We start from the raw sequence: 17,918 nt of genomic DNA, 5'->3' as shown, positions 1-17,918 counted from the left end.
TCAATATATATCAATGAAAATACGTTTTGTTTTACTAAATATACAAAAGTGGCACATCACCTAAAAATGTTGTTCATAAAAAAATTTTGAAATATATCTTGTTCTTGATGCAATTTTTTCTGCATTAAGTTATACCGTGTTTCTCCGATAATAAGACCTACCCATAATATAAGCCCTACTCTTAAAATAAGCCATTGTTAAGAGTGGCAGGAAGAGGAAAGAAATAAAAAAAAATTAATTTATTAATTAGTTTAATAGTTAGTTAATTAGTTTGTTTAAGTATTAATCAGTTAGTTTAATAGTTTAATAATAGTTTATTTTAAATGGTTAGTTTAATAGTTTTACTTTGTAACTTCATTTTTTTAATATATCAAAATAAGACATCCCCCGAATATAAGCCCTTGTGTCATATTTTGGAGTGAAAATTAATATAAGCCCTGTCTTATTTTCGGAGAAACACGGTATATCTAAATATTAGAAACACAATTTTAATTTAAATAAAATATACATGCTTACACTATGCTGTTTTTTTCCCAATATTATGGGTATTTTGCAACAAAGTAAAAATAGATTTGCCTTAATGTAACTTTTAATAAAACCAAGATAAAGAGCTCCTGAAAAGAAACGAGTGTTTTTTTTTAAAATGTCATCATTTGTTTTCTCTGCTTCTTCTGTAGATAAATCCTTCAATGTTCAGTCAACAGTATCTTGCTGATATTAAACAGCTACTGCACATTTTACCTTTGTTTATTTGTTGTATTTTCTTAAAAAATAAAATCAAAATTTATGGCAGAAATTTATGTTTAAAATCTTTCAAGCCTCAAAGAAAATTTTAGGCCCTGAAAGGCAACCTGGGGTGATAAGAAACTTTTGTTTCTCTTCATTTTTGTTGATATTTTTACGCTTGCATAAATACTGTGAGAAAATGTGGGGTGTAATTTCAGAATGCTCATCTGTTTGTATGAAAATGTGTTTTCTGTATATTAAGTTTGTGATTAACAAGAAATATTGTATTTTAGCCATATGGAGGAGGTGGTTATGAAGATGATGCAGCAAGGTATGCATCACCTAAACCAGGCCTTTATGGAGGAGAATCCTATTTTATGGGTAAGATTTGATTTAATTATCTCTTGTGTACAATGAAAAGGTTTAGAATTATTATGCATAAATTATTGGAGTTAAAAAGTGTGTTTTAACTTCGAGAAGAAAGTTCTCCAAGCTTGAGAAAATAAATATACCTGTACTGATAACAAGAATGTTTGTGTTTGAACAATTTGCAGTATTATGAAATCTCAAATATCACTGAACTAAAATTGAATTTTGTTTACTTTTGTAAGTTGGAGAGTGGTAAACATAATTATTAAATTAATTTATCTTATTTTTGTGGTTTCCAGAAAACAATTTTTTATGTAAGATTAATAAAAAAAATCATCAAATTTAAAGTTTGTTTTCTGTTAGTAATGAATTTATGCACATTACGGTATGTCACTGTTTACAAAAATGAAGTATATTTATTTGCAATGTGTATTAGTTTTCATGCCTATTTGATTAGTGTGATTTAAGCATTTGTGATATATGAACTGTTATTTCTCATTCCATTGAGTTCAGTAATAACAGCATAGTAACTTGTGGATGTGAAAAAGGTTAGAATATTATTATTATTTTTAATTTAATAGACTCCACATTCATTTAATGCTTAGCCTATTTAAACTAGGAGAATGTTTCATTATTGAAATATAACTTCCAAGACTGAAAATTTTCTTTCATAATTTAAAAATATTATTGTAGGGAATTCTTTAGAGATTATTTCAAATAAAGAAAACGGTTGGTTTCCTGTCAGTGAATAGGAATAAGATCTGTATTTACATAGATTACTTCACTACTGCAAAATAAATGGTTGTAGAGAAATACAAATTAAGCACTATTGTTTTACTTTTGTTAATAAATTTCAAGGTGTTATTATTTCTTTCTTTTATAAAGAATGAAATGTTCTGTCACAGGTATTTATTACAGAGATATGTTTTAACTCTACTGATTAAACTTCAGTTTTATTTCTTATTTTAAACAGACACAACACATGGTGGAACTGACCCATGGTCATCTAGTCCTAACTTGCAATCATCGTCGTACTCCTACACAACACCAGTAATAGCCAACACTGGTTCCCATCTCCCTTCCACATCGTCTGCCTTCTCAACAATGCACCTTCCACCAGAAACAATGGTAACATCATTTTACTTTTAAGAGACACTCAAAGTTATTTCAAAGAATGAGAGCTTTTCAAAATAATGGTGATCCAAAATATTCACCAAAAATAAGTAATGTGGACAAAGAATTCCTGAAAATACTTAAAAATGATAGTTGTGATATCATTCCATATTATTAAATTCCATAATCCAAAAACGTATTGATAATCATTGGCAGTAATGAAGACTTTACTTAGTGTAATAAAAATATTTTACAAAATTAACTTTGTGGTTTGTAATCACACACACTTTACTGAATGTAAACTGCTGTAATGTCACAATTGTATTGAAATTAATTTAAGATCTTCTTACACTTAGTGTCTCTCACTTTCTTTGCAGTATTTATAAAAAAAAATTAACTGACTTAATTTATCATGCATATTATTTCCTGTTGAATATAAAAGGTCATCAAATCATTAATTATTCTTTTAGTGGTAACCCATTTTGAAAATGTTACTATTTTCAGGAATTTTTATTCACATTTGATTTCAGTTGGTTTGATAGTGGATTTAGCAGGTCACATTTACATTGGATATTTACTGTGTTGTGTTTTGTGCTCAATTTTAATACCACAGTATAAAAATAAATCTGAATTACGTAGTGATTTAACTTACTAAGTTCCTATATGTCAAAACTTGATTTTTTTTATCATGTAACAAAAAGTATTTTATTAGTAGTTAAAAATACTTTGAGATTTGCTGTTTATGTGTCCAGTTGCACTGAATTTTACCTGTTATCCAAATTATATATATGCTTTTTCAAGTGGGGGTAAGTATCTACAGTTTAAAAGTGAACAGAAAACAAATTAAGTTTTGCCTCATCATGATGTATTTATATAAACCCAACTTATAAAATGAGAATATTAGAAAGTTTGGCTCCATCATGATGTATTTATATAAACCCAACTTACAAAACGAGAATATTAGAAAGTTTGGCCCCATCATGATGTATTCATATAAACCCAACTTACAAAATGAGAATATTAGAAATTTTGGCTCCATCATGATGTATTTATATAAATCTAATTTACAAAACGAGAATATTAGAAAGTTTGGCTCCATCAAGATGTATTTATATAAACCTAACTTACAAAATGAGAATATTAGAAAGTTTGGCTCCATCATGATGTATTTGTATAAACCCAACTTACAAAATGAGAATATTAGAAAGTTTGGCTCCATCATGATGTATTTATATAAATCTAATTTACAAAACGAGAATATTAGAAAGTTTGGCTCCATCAAGATGTATTTATATAAACCTAACTTACAAAACGAGAATATTAGAAAGTTTGGCTCCATCATGATGTATTTGTATAAACCCAACTTACAAAATGAGAATATTAGAAAGTTTGGCTCCATCATGATGTATTTATATAAACCAACTTACAAAAGGAGAATATTACAAATGTAACTCACTAAAATTGATTAAGTATTTAAACAGAACTTGTAATTAGTTCTTACAGTGTGTCGTGATGCGAGGTATTATGCAAGTAATATTTTTAAGTTGCTATGATGTTATATTACAAACTTACTAATTATATAGATAGTAGTGATGCAGTCTTTCAGCTGTATAAAAATTAAAAAGTTATCTCAGAAAACTATGACATTTGCAGTTGAAACATGATATTCCTGAAAATCTTACTGATAAATAATACAAACTTTAGGAACTATAAAATGAATCAAAAAAATAATTTATGTTAGACTCGAACTTTTATTTAAATAATGCAAACTTTAATTATATATATATACCATTTATTGTATTTTGTTATTTTTACTACCTAGGTGAGCTGTAATATCTCTGAAACTTTTATTTCCATATTTTGACTGTTAAAAATAACAATCAAATACTAAATTCTAATTAGTATAGATACACCTTTTAACTAGCTACTTAACTTTAGCCTTTTCTATTTAAAGATAGCTAATTACATCTACTTCATACTGTGTTTTCTATTCCCAATTTAAGTATCTTATGCCTCACAATTTAATAAAGAAGTCTGTCTCCAGTGACAAGCAGTCTAGTTTTTTAGTGTCTTAACACTTATTGACTAATGTACTTAACTTTAAATACAATAATTACATTGAGGGTTACTCTGCTTTCTTAACAATAAAATTACTATCATCCTACTAGATGTTTTGACATTACACTCACCTATAATTTTAAAACTACACATGTTACATTTTTGGATGTCTCTTCTCAGTTAGTGACACTGTGTAATAAATTACTTCAGTCAGCCATTATGTTATGGAATACATATTGTGATAAACCAGTAATACAAGCCTGTGATGGTTTAATTGTCTTTAAATCTTTATATGTTTTACAATAATTCCATCATGTAAAGATTTTTCACCAAACATCGTATTTACTTTTACATAAGTTAATTTCTTTATTTGAAATAAGATAACATTTTGTTACGCTTAAAATGTTGGAAACCACTGGCTGTAAGTTTCTGTAGACCCATTATGACATGAGAGTTTTATCAATCATTTCAGAGCCCACAAGAAACACACTGCTAGTATATAAGTGGTTAACAGGTTGCATGACTTCTCATTTGTGTATAGTATTTTTTTGTGCATGCACTTTGACATTATTTTTTCTCTTCAATATTATTTAATTTTTGCCATAGCAACAAGAGGTTGTGTAAATGACCCAAATGTATTCTGTTATATTTGTGGTAAATTTGATGTGAACATGAGTTTTATTTTTCTTGCGAATTTATAAAAAATTCTTACGTGATAGACAAAAAATGATTGTTACTTTCAAAATTTGCACAGCTTAATTATGGAAAATCCATTATTAATATCAAGATAACTGTTATGAAGTTCAAATATCTATATAGTTCTGTGTAATTAGAGTATTAATGCCACTGAAAGGCAGTGTATTAGAAATGTTATAAGAAGCATAGCTTCATAATACTATAATTATACTTTTTAGTGATTAATTTAAAACTCTTTAGCTAACTAAATGAATAAGTGAACTTTAATTGAAATTATATTACTTGAAAATCGATACAAACAGCATTAAAACATTGAAATGCAAAAAAACTAATTGAACTAGAACAAATTTTCATAAGAAAAACTAAGTAAGTAGAAAATCTTTTTTTTGAAAATAAAAGCTTTATAATCCTTATCAAAGAATTCTACTGCTCATTTTAAATAAGAATAAATTGGTGTTATTGGTTTTATTAACACATTCACAATTGAGGAGACATCTAAAAATGCTACCAGAAGTAATGCTAAGATGAAACGTGTTTTTTGAAAAAGAAAAAAAAAAAGAAGGGATAAATTGGGCCATGAAAGCTGTGTTAAAAAAACAGAGAAAAATATAACATTAATATCTTTTCATTCATAATTTATGATGCTAAAATTATCATGTGTATAGGTACATATTTAGTCATTTAAATAGTTTCACTGTTCAATAGTAAGCAATTTTTGCTTTGCTTTTCTGTTTTATGAAAGTTTTAGAAGATTGTTATTATTATAGTTTTTCCTGTTAAACTTAAATTGAAATATTACTTAAAGAGATGGCAAAAATGATTAACACAAAGTGTAAAAAATAAAAGAAATTAACAATTTATGTTATTTAAAATAGGGATATCCAGGTGTCTCCCCTATCACTGACCACACAGTAATGCCACCAGGTCTTCCGCCCATGTCCAGTTTTCATGGCCCGTCCAATCATGGTCCAACAGTGCCCCAAGTGACAGCTGCTTCTTCACTCTATGGCCAAAGTAACACTTCTCCAGTCCCTATTCATACCTCAGATAAACTGGCCACTCGTAGAACTCATCAGCCTTCCCAAACTGGAGATGCCCTAGGAAAAGCTTTAGCTTCGGTACGTCATTGTTAAAGCATTTCATTTTCATTTAATAGTGTTCAAACATGTCTTCTAACTACCACAGACACCTTTTGTTCTCTGCTGTAAATTTTTGTGAGTATTATTTTGCTTTTTATCATGATTATCATTAGAGTCTTTAGTGGTATTCTTTATTTTCAGTTTCAGTAATATGTCTTTATATTTATCTTGCTGATTAGCATATGTAACAAAACTGACCCCAAAACAAATTTTGCCAAGTTTGTTCTATCTCTGAAAAACAATCTTTTTTTTTTTTTTTTTTCAGAATTTACGGATTGTACTATACCCAAATGTCCAGTAGATAATTTCTACATTTATATTTTTTTCATAAATTGGGTTATAAAATTATTATTATGATCACAAATTAATGATGAAGACTTAATGTATAATTTATCTGCAGGCATGTCTGTTGTTTTTCTGCATCATGTAGGCTGTGACATAATGGTGTGGTGAGCCTCTTAAGGAACTGATAACGCCACTTCTAAAAGTAACTTGTCTAAGTGACTGCTAACAGGGACTCTTGCCTTTCAGTTTAAACCTAAACCAGCTGTTCTGCTATCAGTCAAAAGAGGGGCACCCCCTGGTGGTCCCTGTTACTATGTTATCACTACTTGCAAAAACTCCTGCAAAGATTTTTCCTGTTTTTTTTCTGTTTGTAAGTTATGTTATCAAAAACCTAAAAAACCAACCACAGTAGTTTAACTGGACCAATTAATCTGTTTATTTTCTTTATAATGTTCCTTTCAAAGAACCTTGACCATTTTGATTTTTTTTATTCGTGTGTTACAATATTTTGATATGTATTCTAAGAAGTATGAAAGTTCATTTTATTTATTTAAAAAGTAATTCGGTGATAACTTGCTTTTTTAATGTTTATCATCCTGTCAGTATAAATTTAATAAAGTTTTATTTCTGATACAGATTTATTCTGCTGACCACACAAATGGTAGTTTTTCTTCCACACCTACTACACCAGTCAATTCCCCACCACCTCTCTCAGGCAAGTTTAAATTAACCACCTACATATTTGTGGCTGTCATATTTTCAGTCTTGACATGTTTAGATAAATATTATGAAATATAATACCTGTGTATTATTTTGTAATTTCTTTATTACCATGAAACCTGTTTCTCTTTAAGGATCTCTTTAGTGCTGGTCTTTATAGTGATCTGAACATTGTGTAAAAAATTGAGTACACTGAAATGCAGGAAAAAACTTAAAGTTCTAGTATTGTGATAAAAGAAAAGTTCAAATCATTTTTTTTATTTTCATCAAACTGAAATGAAATATTCATAAATTAGTACTATAAGTGAAGCAAAAAGGACTGAAAAAGCCTTAATTTATTCTCAGATGGAAAGTAGCCTTAAAACAGTTACATTTTAACTTTTTAAGATGTGCATATTTTTTCACAGATATTTGCAAATAATTGTTTTGGTTTGTTTTGGAATTTCGCACAAAGCTACTCAAGGGCTATCTGTGCTAGCCGTCCCTAATTTAGCAGTGTAAGACTAGAGGGAAGGCAGCTAGTCATCACCACCCACTGCCAACTCTTTGGCTACTCTTTTACCAACGAAAAGTGGGATTGACCGTCACATTATAACGCCCCCACGGCTGGGAGGGCGAGCATGTTTGGCGCAAACCCGCGACCTTCAGATTACGAAGCGCACGCCTTAACGCGCTAGGCCATGCCAGGCCCTATTTGCAAATAAACATTACAAAGCATTTGTACACAATTATGGAATTTTTAAATTAAGTTTTAAAAATTCAGTAATTAATTATTTGCTTGTGCATTTTTATTTTGAACTTTGAACATCCAACATGCAAAGTAATTTTGATTTTAAGTTAAAAATACTTTTATGCATTAGAAAATTGTCAAATTTCACATGCAAAAACTCTGACTTCCTGATGTCCTCGAGTTTAGTATTCAACTTTTTTTTTTTTTCAGAAAAACACTTTATATTTTATCTGTTATTTTCAATATTTTATCTTTGTATGGATTTGGTCAGTCAGACTGACCCATTGAACAACATAAACAAATAAGAAATAGACATAAATTATGCTTTCTTCTCTCTAGTTATTACAACATTATACATGAATAAAAATTTATTATCTATTCTTTTACTGACCTTTCAGCAGTGTGTGACAAACATTACAGAAGTTGAATGATAAAGCGCACATGTGCTCGTGTCACTTTATTCAATAATATAAAACTGAACTCCTGAAGTGACCTGTCTTAGCTGTGTTATAATAGACCAGTACTTTGTAAAATACAGTCATATTTCGGTTGTAACACATTATATGTGTATATATATATTATTAATCTTTGCAAAAAAGTTCTTAAATTTCAGTTATTTTTTCTTAAAACATAAAACAGTAAATAAAGAGGTGTAGAAAACAGTTATCTTGTTATGAATTTTATGCTGATTAGTTGCTTGCTGTAATTTCCTAAGCCTTATTAAATTTCACACACAGAGAGATGATTAAACAATATAATTTTTTTTTTGTTTTTATGTATGAATTTTAAAGTAATAAAGACCATAAATGACTATTAATACCACAGAATTCTCCTATAATATATTTGGTTTAGTAACTAACCTGTATTTGGGTCTAAAAATGACAAATTTTTGAGCTCATTAATGTCTTATCACTTTGAATCTACAAGGAAAAGAAAGGGTTTCCCATTTAAATCTTTGTCCACTCTTATAAAGTTTCATCAATAATATATACTTTGTTATTTTTTTAGTTGTTATCTTTATCTATGGAGTAATGAACTTTCATAAAGCATTATTATTATTATATTTTTACAGGTGTGCCTCAGTGGTCTCGCAATCCTCAAGGAACTGCACCTGTTGCATTTACAGATGGCCCTCCCCACTTGGTATGCTGCTCTTTAACACAATCATTCTTTGTTATGGTACATAATGTGCCCTTACTCACTTGTGTAGGATAGATTGTAATACTTCCTTTCTTGTAGCATGTTTATTATTTGAGTATATATTTAGTCTAGTGTTTTTAACAAATGTTTTTTCATTCCCTGACTTATTTATAATATTTTCCAATTTTTCTGTTTTTAAATCTGTTCTTTTACTAAACGTTTTCTATCATTCTCCTTTATTTTTTTTCATATTTGCATTAAAAGTATGGTTTCTGAATGTTTGCTTTCTTTATTTCTTTCTAACTTTGCAAGATACATTCTAACACAGTTGATTTCTTTGTAGCCTTCCTGAGCTTTTATACTTTGCATGCTGATTCATATGTATGTAACAACACAAAATTTCTGTTGTCTGTAACTTGTAGCCAATTATTGAGGAAGGCAGATTAAATGAGGTCATTTACCCCCTCCTCCAAGAGGAAATGGAGGTAAAGCATTTCTTTGTTTTAATCCACAATGGTAATTAGTCTTCCATTTGTTAAATGACCAGCAGGTTTTTTTTCTTTAAAAGATAATTCCCATAAAAGTCATTAACATCAGAATATGTTTTTTTTTTCAATTTTTAGCAAAGGATTCTTAGTCATTAGAGTTTTTAACCAACTTGTATTTGGCTGCTAAGAAAAAGAAAATTGAAAACATTTATTTAAAATTGACAGTTTTTCCACTCTTTTGTTAAGTGACCTTCTGTAATTCTTTAATTCTGTTTCTAAAACTAACAGCATAGCTTTGATGTTTCTTATAATTAACAGATCAATTCTTTAACTTTTATTTTAATTTAAAAAATTCTAATTACTACCTTGAGGTTTCATATACAGTATAAAACTCAAAACAGAGTCAAACTCAAACTAAATATTACCATTAGATTTCTATAAATTACATCTCTATACAGTAGTCTGTTAATGATCTCAGAGATATGTATTAAGGGTATGGGTACTCTCACCTGACTTCTTTCTTTAACTTTCGTAATGTGCTTACCACAGTTTGTTTTCTTTTGTACAGTATTAGAGAACCCTAGACTTCCAAGTAATTAACAATACTTTTATTCTCCTGTAGAGTACTAATACTAATCTTTTCAAGGTATCAGTGTTAAGTTTATCATTTTCAGTTATATCAATATTGTTTATTAGGCTCGAGGGGTGATGGAGGAGCGTTTAGATGATGCTATTAACATTTTGAGAAATCATGCAGAAGGAACAGGACTTCAGGTGCTTGGCCCAGGTGGGGTTTTGCAGAATTCTGTCATGTCACTGGCTTCATCTGCTGGTAATTCCAATGGGTTAATGGGAACCATTGCAACACATCCCTACTCTGTTTCCATTGGGAAGAGTCCTTTAGAACCTCATATGGTAGGTGTTATGTCTATTTTGCTGACACATTAACTTCCCCACAAGTAAATTTTTACACAGATTAGTATTTGTGTTAGAAAAAAAAAGAGAGAGAGAGAGAGAAAAATCACACGTCAGTTGATATAATTTCAAAGGAAGAAAACACTGTATAATTTAAAAGTTGTATACCTTCCCCATTAGAAAAAAAAAAAAGTTATAACACAGTATAAAGTCTTTCTTTTATTGTTATAGCACACTATTAATAATTAGGTACACTAATGTCTTGACTTTTGCATACAAATTAAATCCTTCAGTATTTATTTAATGTAAAAGATGTGGATAACTTTTAACAACATGCTTGAGTTTTAAAAAAAATATTCGATATGGTATTCCCATGTTAATCCTGTTGTAACTAGTCATGGGTCAAAGGCCATGTTATTGTCTTTGTTGACTTGCATTAAAAATTTTATTGAACTACGAATTTACGAATTTATATCAGTAAATTTGGTATCAAATTGTAGATTATAAAATTCACATTTTAGTATTATGTATTATTTAATTTCTTAATTTCAAATCTTATTTCCCTTTGGCAGAAAGTTAATCCAAACCATGTTATTATCTACAGAATTAGGAAAAGTGAAATTTTAAAAGGTGTGGGGATAATTATTAGGAAATCATGAAAGCAATTCCAGCAGAATGTGCAAACAATTATGGGTTTAAAGAGTTAATAAGTAAAAAGTCAGTATAGTAAATATGAAAATTGGATCCATAGATTTTGTGTTTGTGGTTTAAATTTTGAGACCACTTCTAATAATTTTTTCTTTCAAAACTAAAAAAGTAAATGAATAAGATTTGAAAACGATATTAGAACCAACTATTCTGTTAACTAGTTAGATTAGATGCATTACATAACTGAGTTACCATTTATCAAACACTACAGATGTCAACATTCACTTCTCAAAAAAAAAAAGTAGAAGTAAATTTTAAACTTGAGTAATTAATGGTGAATAAATTTGATATACTTTTCTAATAGCAGAGTTCTCAGCCTTTACCAGATGGCACAGTCAGAAGTCAGACAGGTTTACCAGATGTATCATCTGTTCACTCAAACACATCACATTATGGTAAGGTAGTGGTAGTTAACACCTGTTTTTCACAAATATTTACTTTATGTATCTTAGAATGGCAGGTTAACCTGAAGATGACCTAGGAAGGTCGAAACGTTGTTCTCTCCTTATTAATAAAAGTGTTAATACCCATACCATCCATTCTGAGATACATTTTTATTTCAAGTGGGTTTCTCGTCATCAAGAATCTTTACTTTAGTATACATTTGAGTGTGTGCTGTGTTGGTGACATGAAAATTGACTGCCCTATGTATCTTCAGAATGTAATTAATGCTTGCATTTTGTTTGTTTATTGATATTTAAACTACAGCTAGTGGTGTACATATTTCATCAATCTACACAATTATTCCAAACTGCTACAATTACTTGAATTAAACTTTTAAAATGATTTTCAACATCTGTGAAAAAGAGCAATTAGAAAGATTATGTACCCTCACTCCACTGCTTCTTTTCAGCATTACATGCATTTTTATTGGATAACATCAAATTTCACCTTTGAAATCTGAGAAAATTATTCTCAGAGAAATAATGATTAATGGTCCACATAATATATATGTAAAAGCGGCTGGTTTTGGTTGAGAAAATTTTTTATGTAAAGGAGTGAACAACGTTTCAACCTTTATCGGTCATCATCAGGTTCACAAAGAAAGAAAGAGGTAACTAACCGATAGCTGACCACATGTTTGAAGGGGGTTGTGTAACTGAGTGTAGGAATGTAGAGAGCATGCTTAGATGTTTGATTATATTTATTAATATAGGTATAAAGGTGTTCCTTTGTATTGGTTTATTTTGGGTTTGAGTTGTTGTATAAGTAAGGCTTCTTTAATTTTGCATTTGTTTATGTTTGTTTCTTTATTTAGTATTTGGGTGTTTTCTATGGTTATGCTGTGTTTATTTGATTTGCAGTGTTAAAAAACGTGTGAAGGTGACTTTTTGTGTTTTTTGAATCTGGTTTCCATTTTTCTACTTGTTTCTCCAATATAGAAGTCATGGCAGTAATCACATTGTATTTTATGAATAATGTTGGTGTGGTGTTTGTTAGTGCAGTTTTTACACAGTATATACCTTAGTTTTGTGCCTGGTTTTTGAATAAATTTGATATTAACTGAAATGTTATATTTTGTTACTAGTTTTTGCCAAATGTTGGTTATTTTGCTGCTAAAGTCAGGAATATAGGGTATGCAGCAGTATATGGTTTCATGAGTTTTTAATTTGTGGAATATATTTAATTTTGTTAGTTGATTTTGCTTTTTGTCTAGGTGTGTGTGTATAATGTTTTCTATGGTTTGTGGAGAGGAAACTTATTGATGTTGATGAAGTATTGTTTTATTTTGTATAATTCATTGTTAATTTTATTTGGTGAGCATAGTTTTATGGCTGTGTTTATTTGGTTTCTTGAACAAAAATTCAACATACTAAGAATTTTCTTAACCCAAACCATATATATAATTTTTTATACAAGTGGGTTTTCTCGTCATCACTAATCCAGATAATTTTTTGGGTGTAACAAGGAGTCTCAACCCTTTTGCCATGGGTGGGAATTAGAAAGCACCTCATCACATTTGTAGACTTCTTTTCAAAATTTTATTGAGCAACTATTTTATGAATGTATGTCATCATGTTTGGTATCAAATTGTAAATTATAATTCAAATTTAGTATTCTACATCAGTTAATTTCTTGGTTTAAAGTAAATATTAAGAACAAGATCATAGTTTTTTATATTTAGTGTTCTACGTTTCAAGAAAAACAACTGAAATTTAAGAATTTATTTGTAATTAGTAATAATACATAGACATCTGTAATGTACACCAACTTCTCTTGTGACATGTTTATGACCAGTCAAAAACTCAGGATTTTCCCTTGGTTTTCTCAGCCTTTGTAAAGTGTTTACAAAGGAAAATATTTTCTTTTCAGGAATGAAGTACAGAAGTAAAGAAAATGCAGTTTAAAATTCATTTTTTTAGGCCTAAATACAGCTTAGTTATTAAGGTTAATAAATTATAGTGGAGTTTTGTGGTACTGATATTCTAACTCATGATTTTTTTATTTCAAAATACATGTATAAAACAATATTAGAATGTATTTTGTTTTACATCATCTACTTATGAGGCTTGACAAGGCTTAACAAATTATGGCAAGTATAATCTTTGTATATAGAAGAAAGATCATGTTTTTTTATATGTCTATATTTACTGTTCTGTGTTTTAAGAAAAATAACTATGATTTAAGAACTTATTAGTAAATAGCAATAAAAGAGATACTTGTGTGTGTATTATAACCAAAATGTGATTATATTCTGCAAGATACTGGTCCACAAAGACAAAGACTGTTACATTTTGTAAAGGCCTGTTTTATATTTTGGATGTTGTAACAAGAGTAATTTATATCTATTTCCTAATTTTTTATGGTGGTTATGAAGTAAGTCAAATTGATGAAATGCATACAAAGATAAAATAGTGAGAATAAGGGATAAAATATAATGTTTTTTTTTTTTAAATTTTGATTACAGAGATTTTGCATGTGAAATTTGACAGTTGTTTCATGCATAAGTGAGTTTTAAATCATAAAATAACTTTGAATATTGGATGGTCAAAATTTGAAAAAAAAACAAATGGACAAGCAAATCATTAACTTAAAATTGTAAACCTTAATTTAAAATTTGATATTTATATATGTGAGCCTTATAACATATACTGGTAATCTACACAATTTTGTGAAGATGTAATCAGTGATGTCGAGAAACCCACTTGTTGAGAAATTTATATGCAAAAACCCAAAATATTTTCTCAACCCAAACGAGCCATTTTTGCATATAAATTTGTGAAGATGTGTTTACATTTTAAAAAATTACAGTGTCACTGCTTTATGGTTACTTTGAGGATAGTGGCTGGACGGTATCCAGTATAAGGGTTAATGTGCCCTTGAAATTTGGTGCATATGTGATTACAATTTACAGCAGCATTTCCCAAATCTACCTGAGTTGTTTACCCTTGACAAACTTATAAATGAGACTTCAATATATAATTATCTTTTCTTCATCATAATACAATTGTTGGAAAACATAAAATGTAAAAAAATAAGGTTTTTAATTTTCACTTAGGGCAGTTACTTACAAAAGTCGTCCTTACCTTAAAGGCTATTTTTGACCCTCCATCAACATCTAGGCCTTTATTTACTCCTTATACAGTCTCACCAACCTCAGGAGGTTGACAATGAACACTTTGCAAACCCTGCTTTACAGAGTTCTTAACCCCAAACTGTAAAAATGGCCTATCTCTTCCATATTGACTTTCCATCTTGTGTGAAATTTTCATGTACATCGGTGTTTTAGGTTTTGAGATCCGTTCACGGAAACACAGACAGACAAACACTCACAGACTCAATTGCATTATTCTTTCTCCCACAATACCACTACTACTGCTGTTAAAAGTGAAAGCTTTTGAAGGAGTTTTGGTATAGAAACTTGCTTAATATTGTTTATTATAATTTGTTATATATGATCCACAAATGTATTTTGATATCTTCATGTGTTTTTCTTTCTTCAAAGTGTAACAGTACATATATGTATACACACTCACACACACATATACTGTCTCTTTAGTACAATATGAAATTGCTAAATTATTCTTTGAAAAGTTTTAATTTAACACATGCTGACAGTTGAACATGATTGATTGGTTTTTACTGTATCCAGTAAAGCAGTGATATATACATCAAAATATCACAAAATAATTGTCCTTATGAAACTTCCCACTTTCAGTGAAGTTAAATAACTTGTAGAACATATTTTTTTAAATAATTGTGAAGTTCTTGCCCTTTTCTGCATTTAGTAATTAACAACTTTAAATTATGAAATGTTGAGATTCATTTAAACAAGAGGGAATCCACTATAATAGCTGTGGCACTTGAAATTATTTTAGGCAGGTTTAGAGTAAATTGGTGTATGAGAATCTCGGGCACAGTCAAATACATCAATGAAAGGGTTTAACCTCCTGAGGTCAAGACTATGATTAGATCTCATATTGGTCAAGAGATGACAGAGCTATGAGCTGAAACTTTGTACTTGAAAAGAAAAAAAAAGAATTGGAGTCATTCTACAAGCTAAAAAATACATTAATTGACCTATAGCATTCTTTAGTCATCTTTAAATGTTTGATTTCATTGTTAGGCCTAATTTAATCTCTTAGTTCAAATAAAATATGAAGTACTTGACAGTAGAGAAGTATACTGCAAAAAGCATTTATGGATCACAAAGACATTTAAATGTGATTAGGTCTTCAATGATTTATGGCTTCTCTATGTTCCTCCCCCTATTGTTAGATTTAATGTAAAAACTGAAGCAAATGGTAAACAGATTAATGGTTTATATTGTCATTTTTCATTAAAATAATGCTTCACAAAGTTGTTTCGTGTAAGTAGCCCAAACCAAAGTAATACCCCATTTTTTACTACACTGCTCCAGTGGAGAAATGTTTCTAATGCCATGTGTAATGGAAAAAAATTATACCTTGTACTACAGATGCAAAGCTCAAATGCCTTTTTCCTGTTTCATTATATTACATTATTTCCATGACAGAAGCTGACACATACAAAAAGTCAACTAAGGGGTAATTAATAATAAATAAACATCTGTGTAATCAGTTTTTAAATCTTATTCAAGTTTCTTCTGTCAAAGTGGGTAAATATTTAATCTTATGTTCTGATGTTACGTAGTTTTTCTGTCATACAAAGATTATTTTAATAATGATCTGGTTACCAATCTTAATCTGCAGATTTGGCGGCACCTGATCTTGGTTCAGCCGTAAAGTTAGAGAAAAATAAGAGAGATAAAAGTTTTGGAGCTCGCAGCAAGTCGGTTACTCCTAATGCTAGTTTAGCTCCTGTTTCTCCTTCTCCTTCCTCTGATTCAAATGCATCTATCACAGCAACAACAGTTTCAACAGCCACCACCACTACCCATAGTAAAGGAACTAAGAGATCACGCTCAAGGTAATTTATATCTTATTTATAAGTTTAATTTTCTAATTCATTTCTTATTCAGAATGAAGTTTTGCTTGGAAATTAGTAGCTTGCTAATGTTACATCAAGAGGTAGCCTAGCAATATAGTAACGCAATGGTGTTTACTTTCACCTATGTTAAATTTAGCTATCAATTATGGTAAAAATCCTCAGAAGATACTTGTCCTATTTATTGTTGTTTTTTGTTTTGTTTTTATTTGCCAAGGAACTTCACAACTAAAGAAAATGTAAAATGAATATTTCATAGTTGTTAAGGTGCAGTGAAGAACTTATTAAATTATATTTGATACCCAGTATTTGTGTAAAATTGTCAAAATTAATAATTTTCCATGACTTCATAAATAAAGCATTCAAAAGAGAAATCATAATAAACTTGGAATTTAAATTTACAATTGTAGAAACTGTTTTTGTTATGAAAATACTTACTTCATTTTTATGTTAAATCTTAATGTTTTAAGTGGATTTCTTCAGCTGACAGTTTTCATACAAAATTATGACTACTCTGTATTTCTGTGATTTTTTGTGGAATATTTTATTTTAACCTTTTTTTTAATATCATAAAATAAATTTATTTTCATGATTTCATGTAGAAAAGGCTTAACAAAATGATTTTTATCTTAGCTCATATTATTGAATAAAGTTTGGAAGGGCTCTGATTCAGTTACTTTTTTATTTCTCAGCAGTACAAGAATATTTACTTCTGAAACCAAATAAAATAGTTTATAGGTAAAATAATCAATCCACATTTTATACTAAATGCACTTCAAATTTATTTTGTAAAGACTGTTGTTATGATGTTAATCATACACTGATTTCATCTGTTTCAATTTTGAAACAGTTCATGATTCTTAACAAAGTAAAGTTTGTGGCTTACTCTAACAGTGCTAAATCACCACCTAGACTTTATGCATTATTTAAACAGGGGTTACTAATTAGACCAACTGTGAGATACACTATCAGTCATATATTACACATCTCAACATGTTACTAATTTACTGATTCCAGATCAGGACCATAATAAATACTACAGTAATTAATTTGGGTTCAAACAAGTATATTTTTGTACATTACTAAGCAAGAAAATGGAACAGGAAGATTTAGAGTCATTCGAAAATTTATTTGCGATGAATATCTGAAAGAAAACTCGTTTTCTTCTTGAAAGTCAAGTATTTATTGGAAAAGTCAAAACACAGTGGACCTTTAAGGCTTTTCAGAATATCAGAGGTATTGTTTGATGCCTGATCCATGATTAAGTCCATACAGACTGTATTTTAAGAACTATTCATATATAATATACAGACTACAATATGAGATTACTGATGATATAGTATAAGTGCTCAGTCTGTCTGAGTTATTCATACCAGAATTTCAGATGACACAGGTGTACCATTATGAATAACTTTGTCTAAATAT

General features: G+C 29.3%; 1 protein-coding gene across 8 annotated transcripts in view; it reads left to right on the top strand.

Moving 5' to 3' along the window:
• Nucleotides 1–17,918, top strand: part of LOC143225048 (transcription factor 12-like) — a 124,676-nt gene that overhangs the window by 93,025 nt on the left and 13,733 nt on the right. For 5 of the 8 annotated variants that reach the window (XM_076453734.1, XM_076453736.1, XM_076453737.1 and 2 more), the window contains 8 exons: nt 1,020–1,107; nt 2,069–2,223; nt 5,838–6,080; nt 7,023–7,101; nt 8,909–8,979; nt 10,161–10,379; nt 11,392–11,482; nt 16,259–16,475. In XM_076453734.1, the coding sequence (XP_076309849.1) occupies nt 1,020–1,107; nt 2,069–2,223; nt 5,838–6,080; nt 7,023–7,101; nt 8,909–8,979; nt 10,161–10,379; nt 11,392–11,482; nt 16,259–16,475 (1,163 nt within the window). The remainder of the gene's footprint in view (nt 1–1,019; nt 1,108–2,068; nt 2,224–5,837; nt 6,081–7,022; nt 7,102–8,908; nt 8,980–10,160; nt 10,380–11,391; nt 11,483–16,258; nt 16,476–17,918) is intronic. The other 3 variants (XM_076453735.1, XM_076453739.1, XM_076453742.1) reach the window with 1 other exon arrangement.

This window comes from Tachypleus tridentatus, chromosome 9 (genome assembly GCF_004210375.1).
Source record: "Tachypleus tridentatus isolate NWPU-2018 chromosome 9, ASM421037v1, whole genome shotgun sequence".
NCBI lineage: Eukaryota > Metazoa > Arthropoda > Merostomata > Xiphosura > Limulidae > Tachypleus > Tachypleus tridentatus.
The sequence above is the reverse complement of the archived record's forward strand: the minus strand, read 5'-3'. Positions and strand labels throughout refer to the sequence as shown.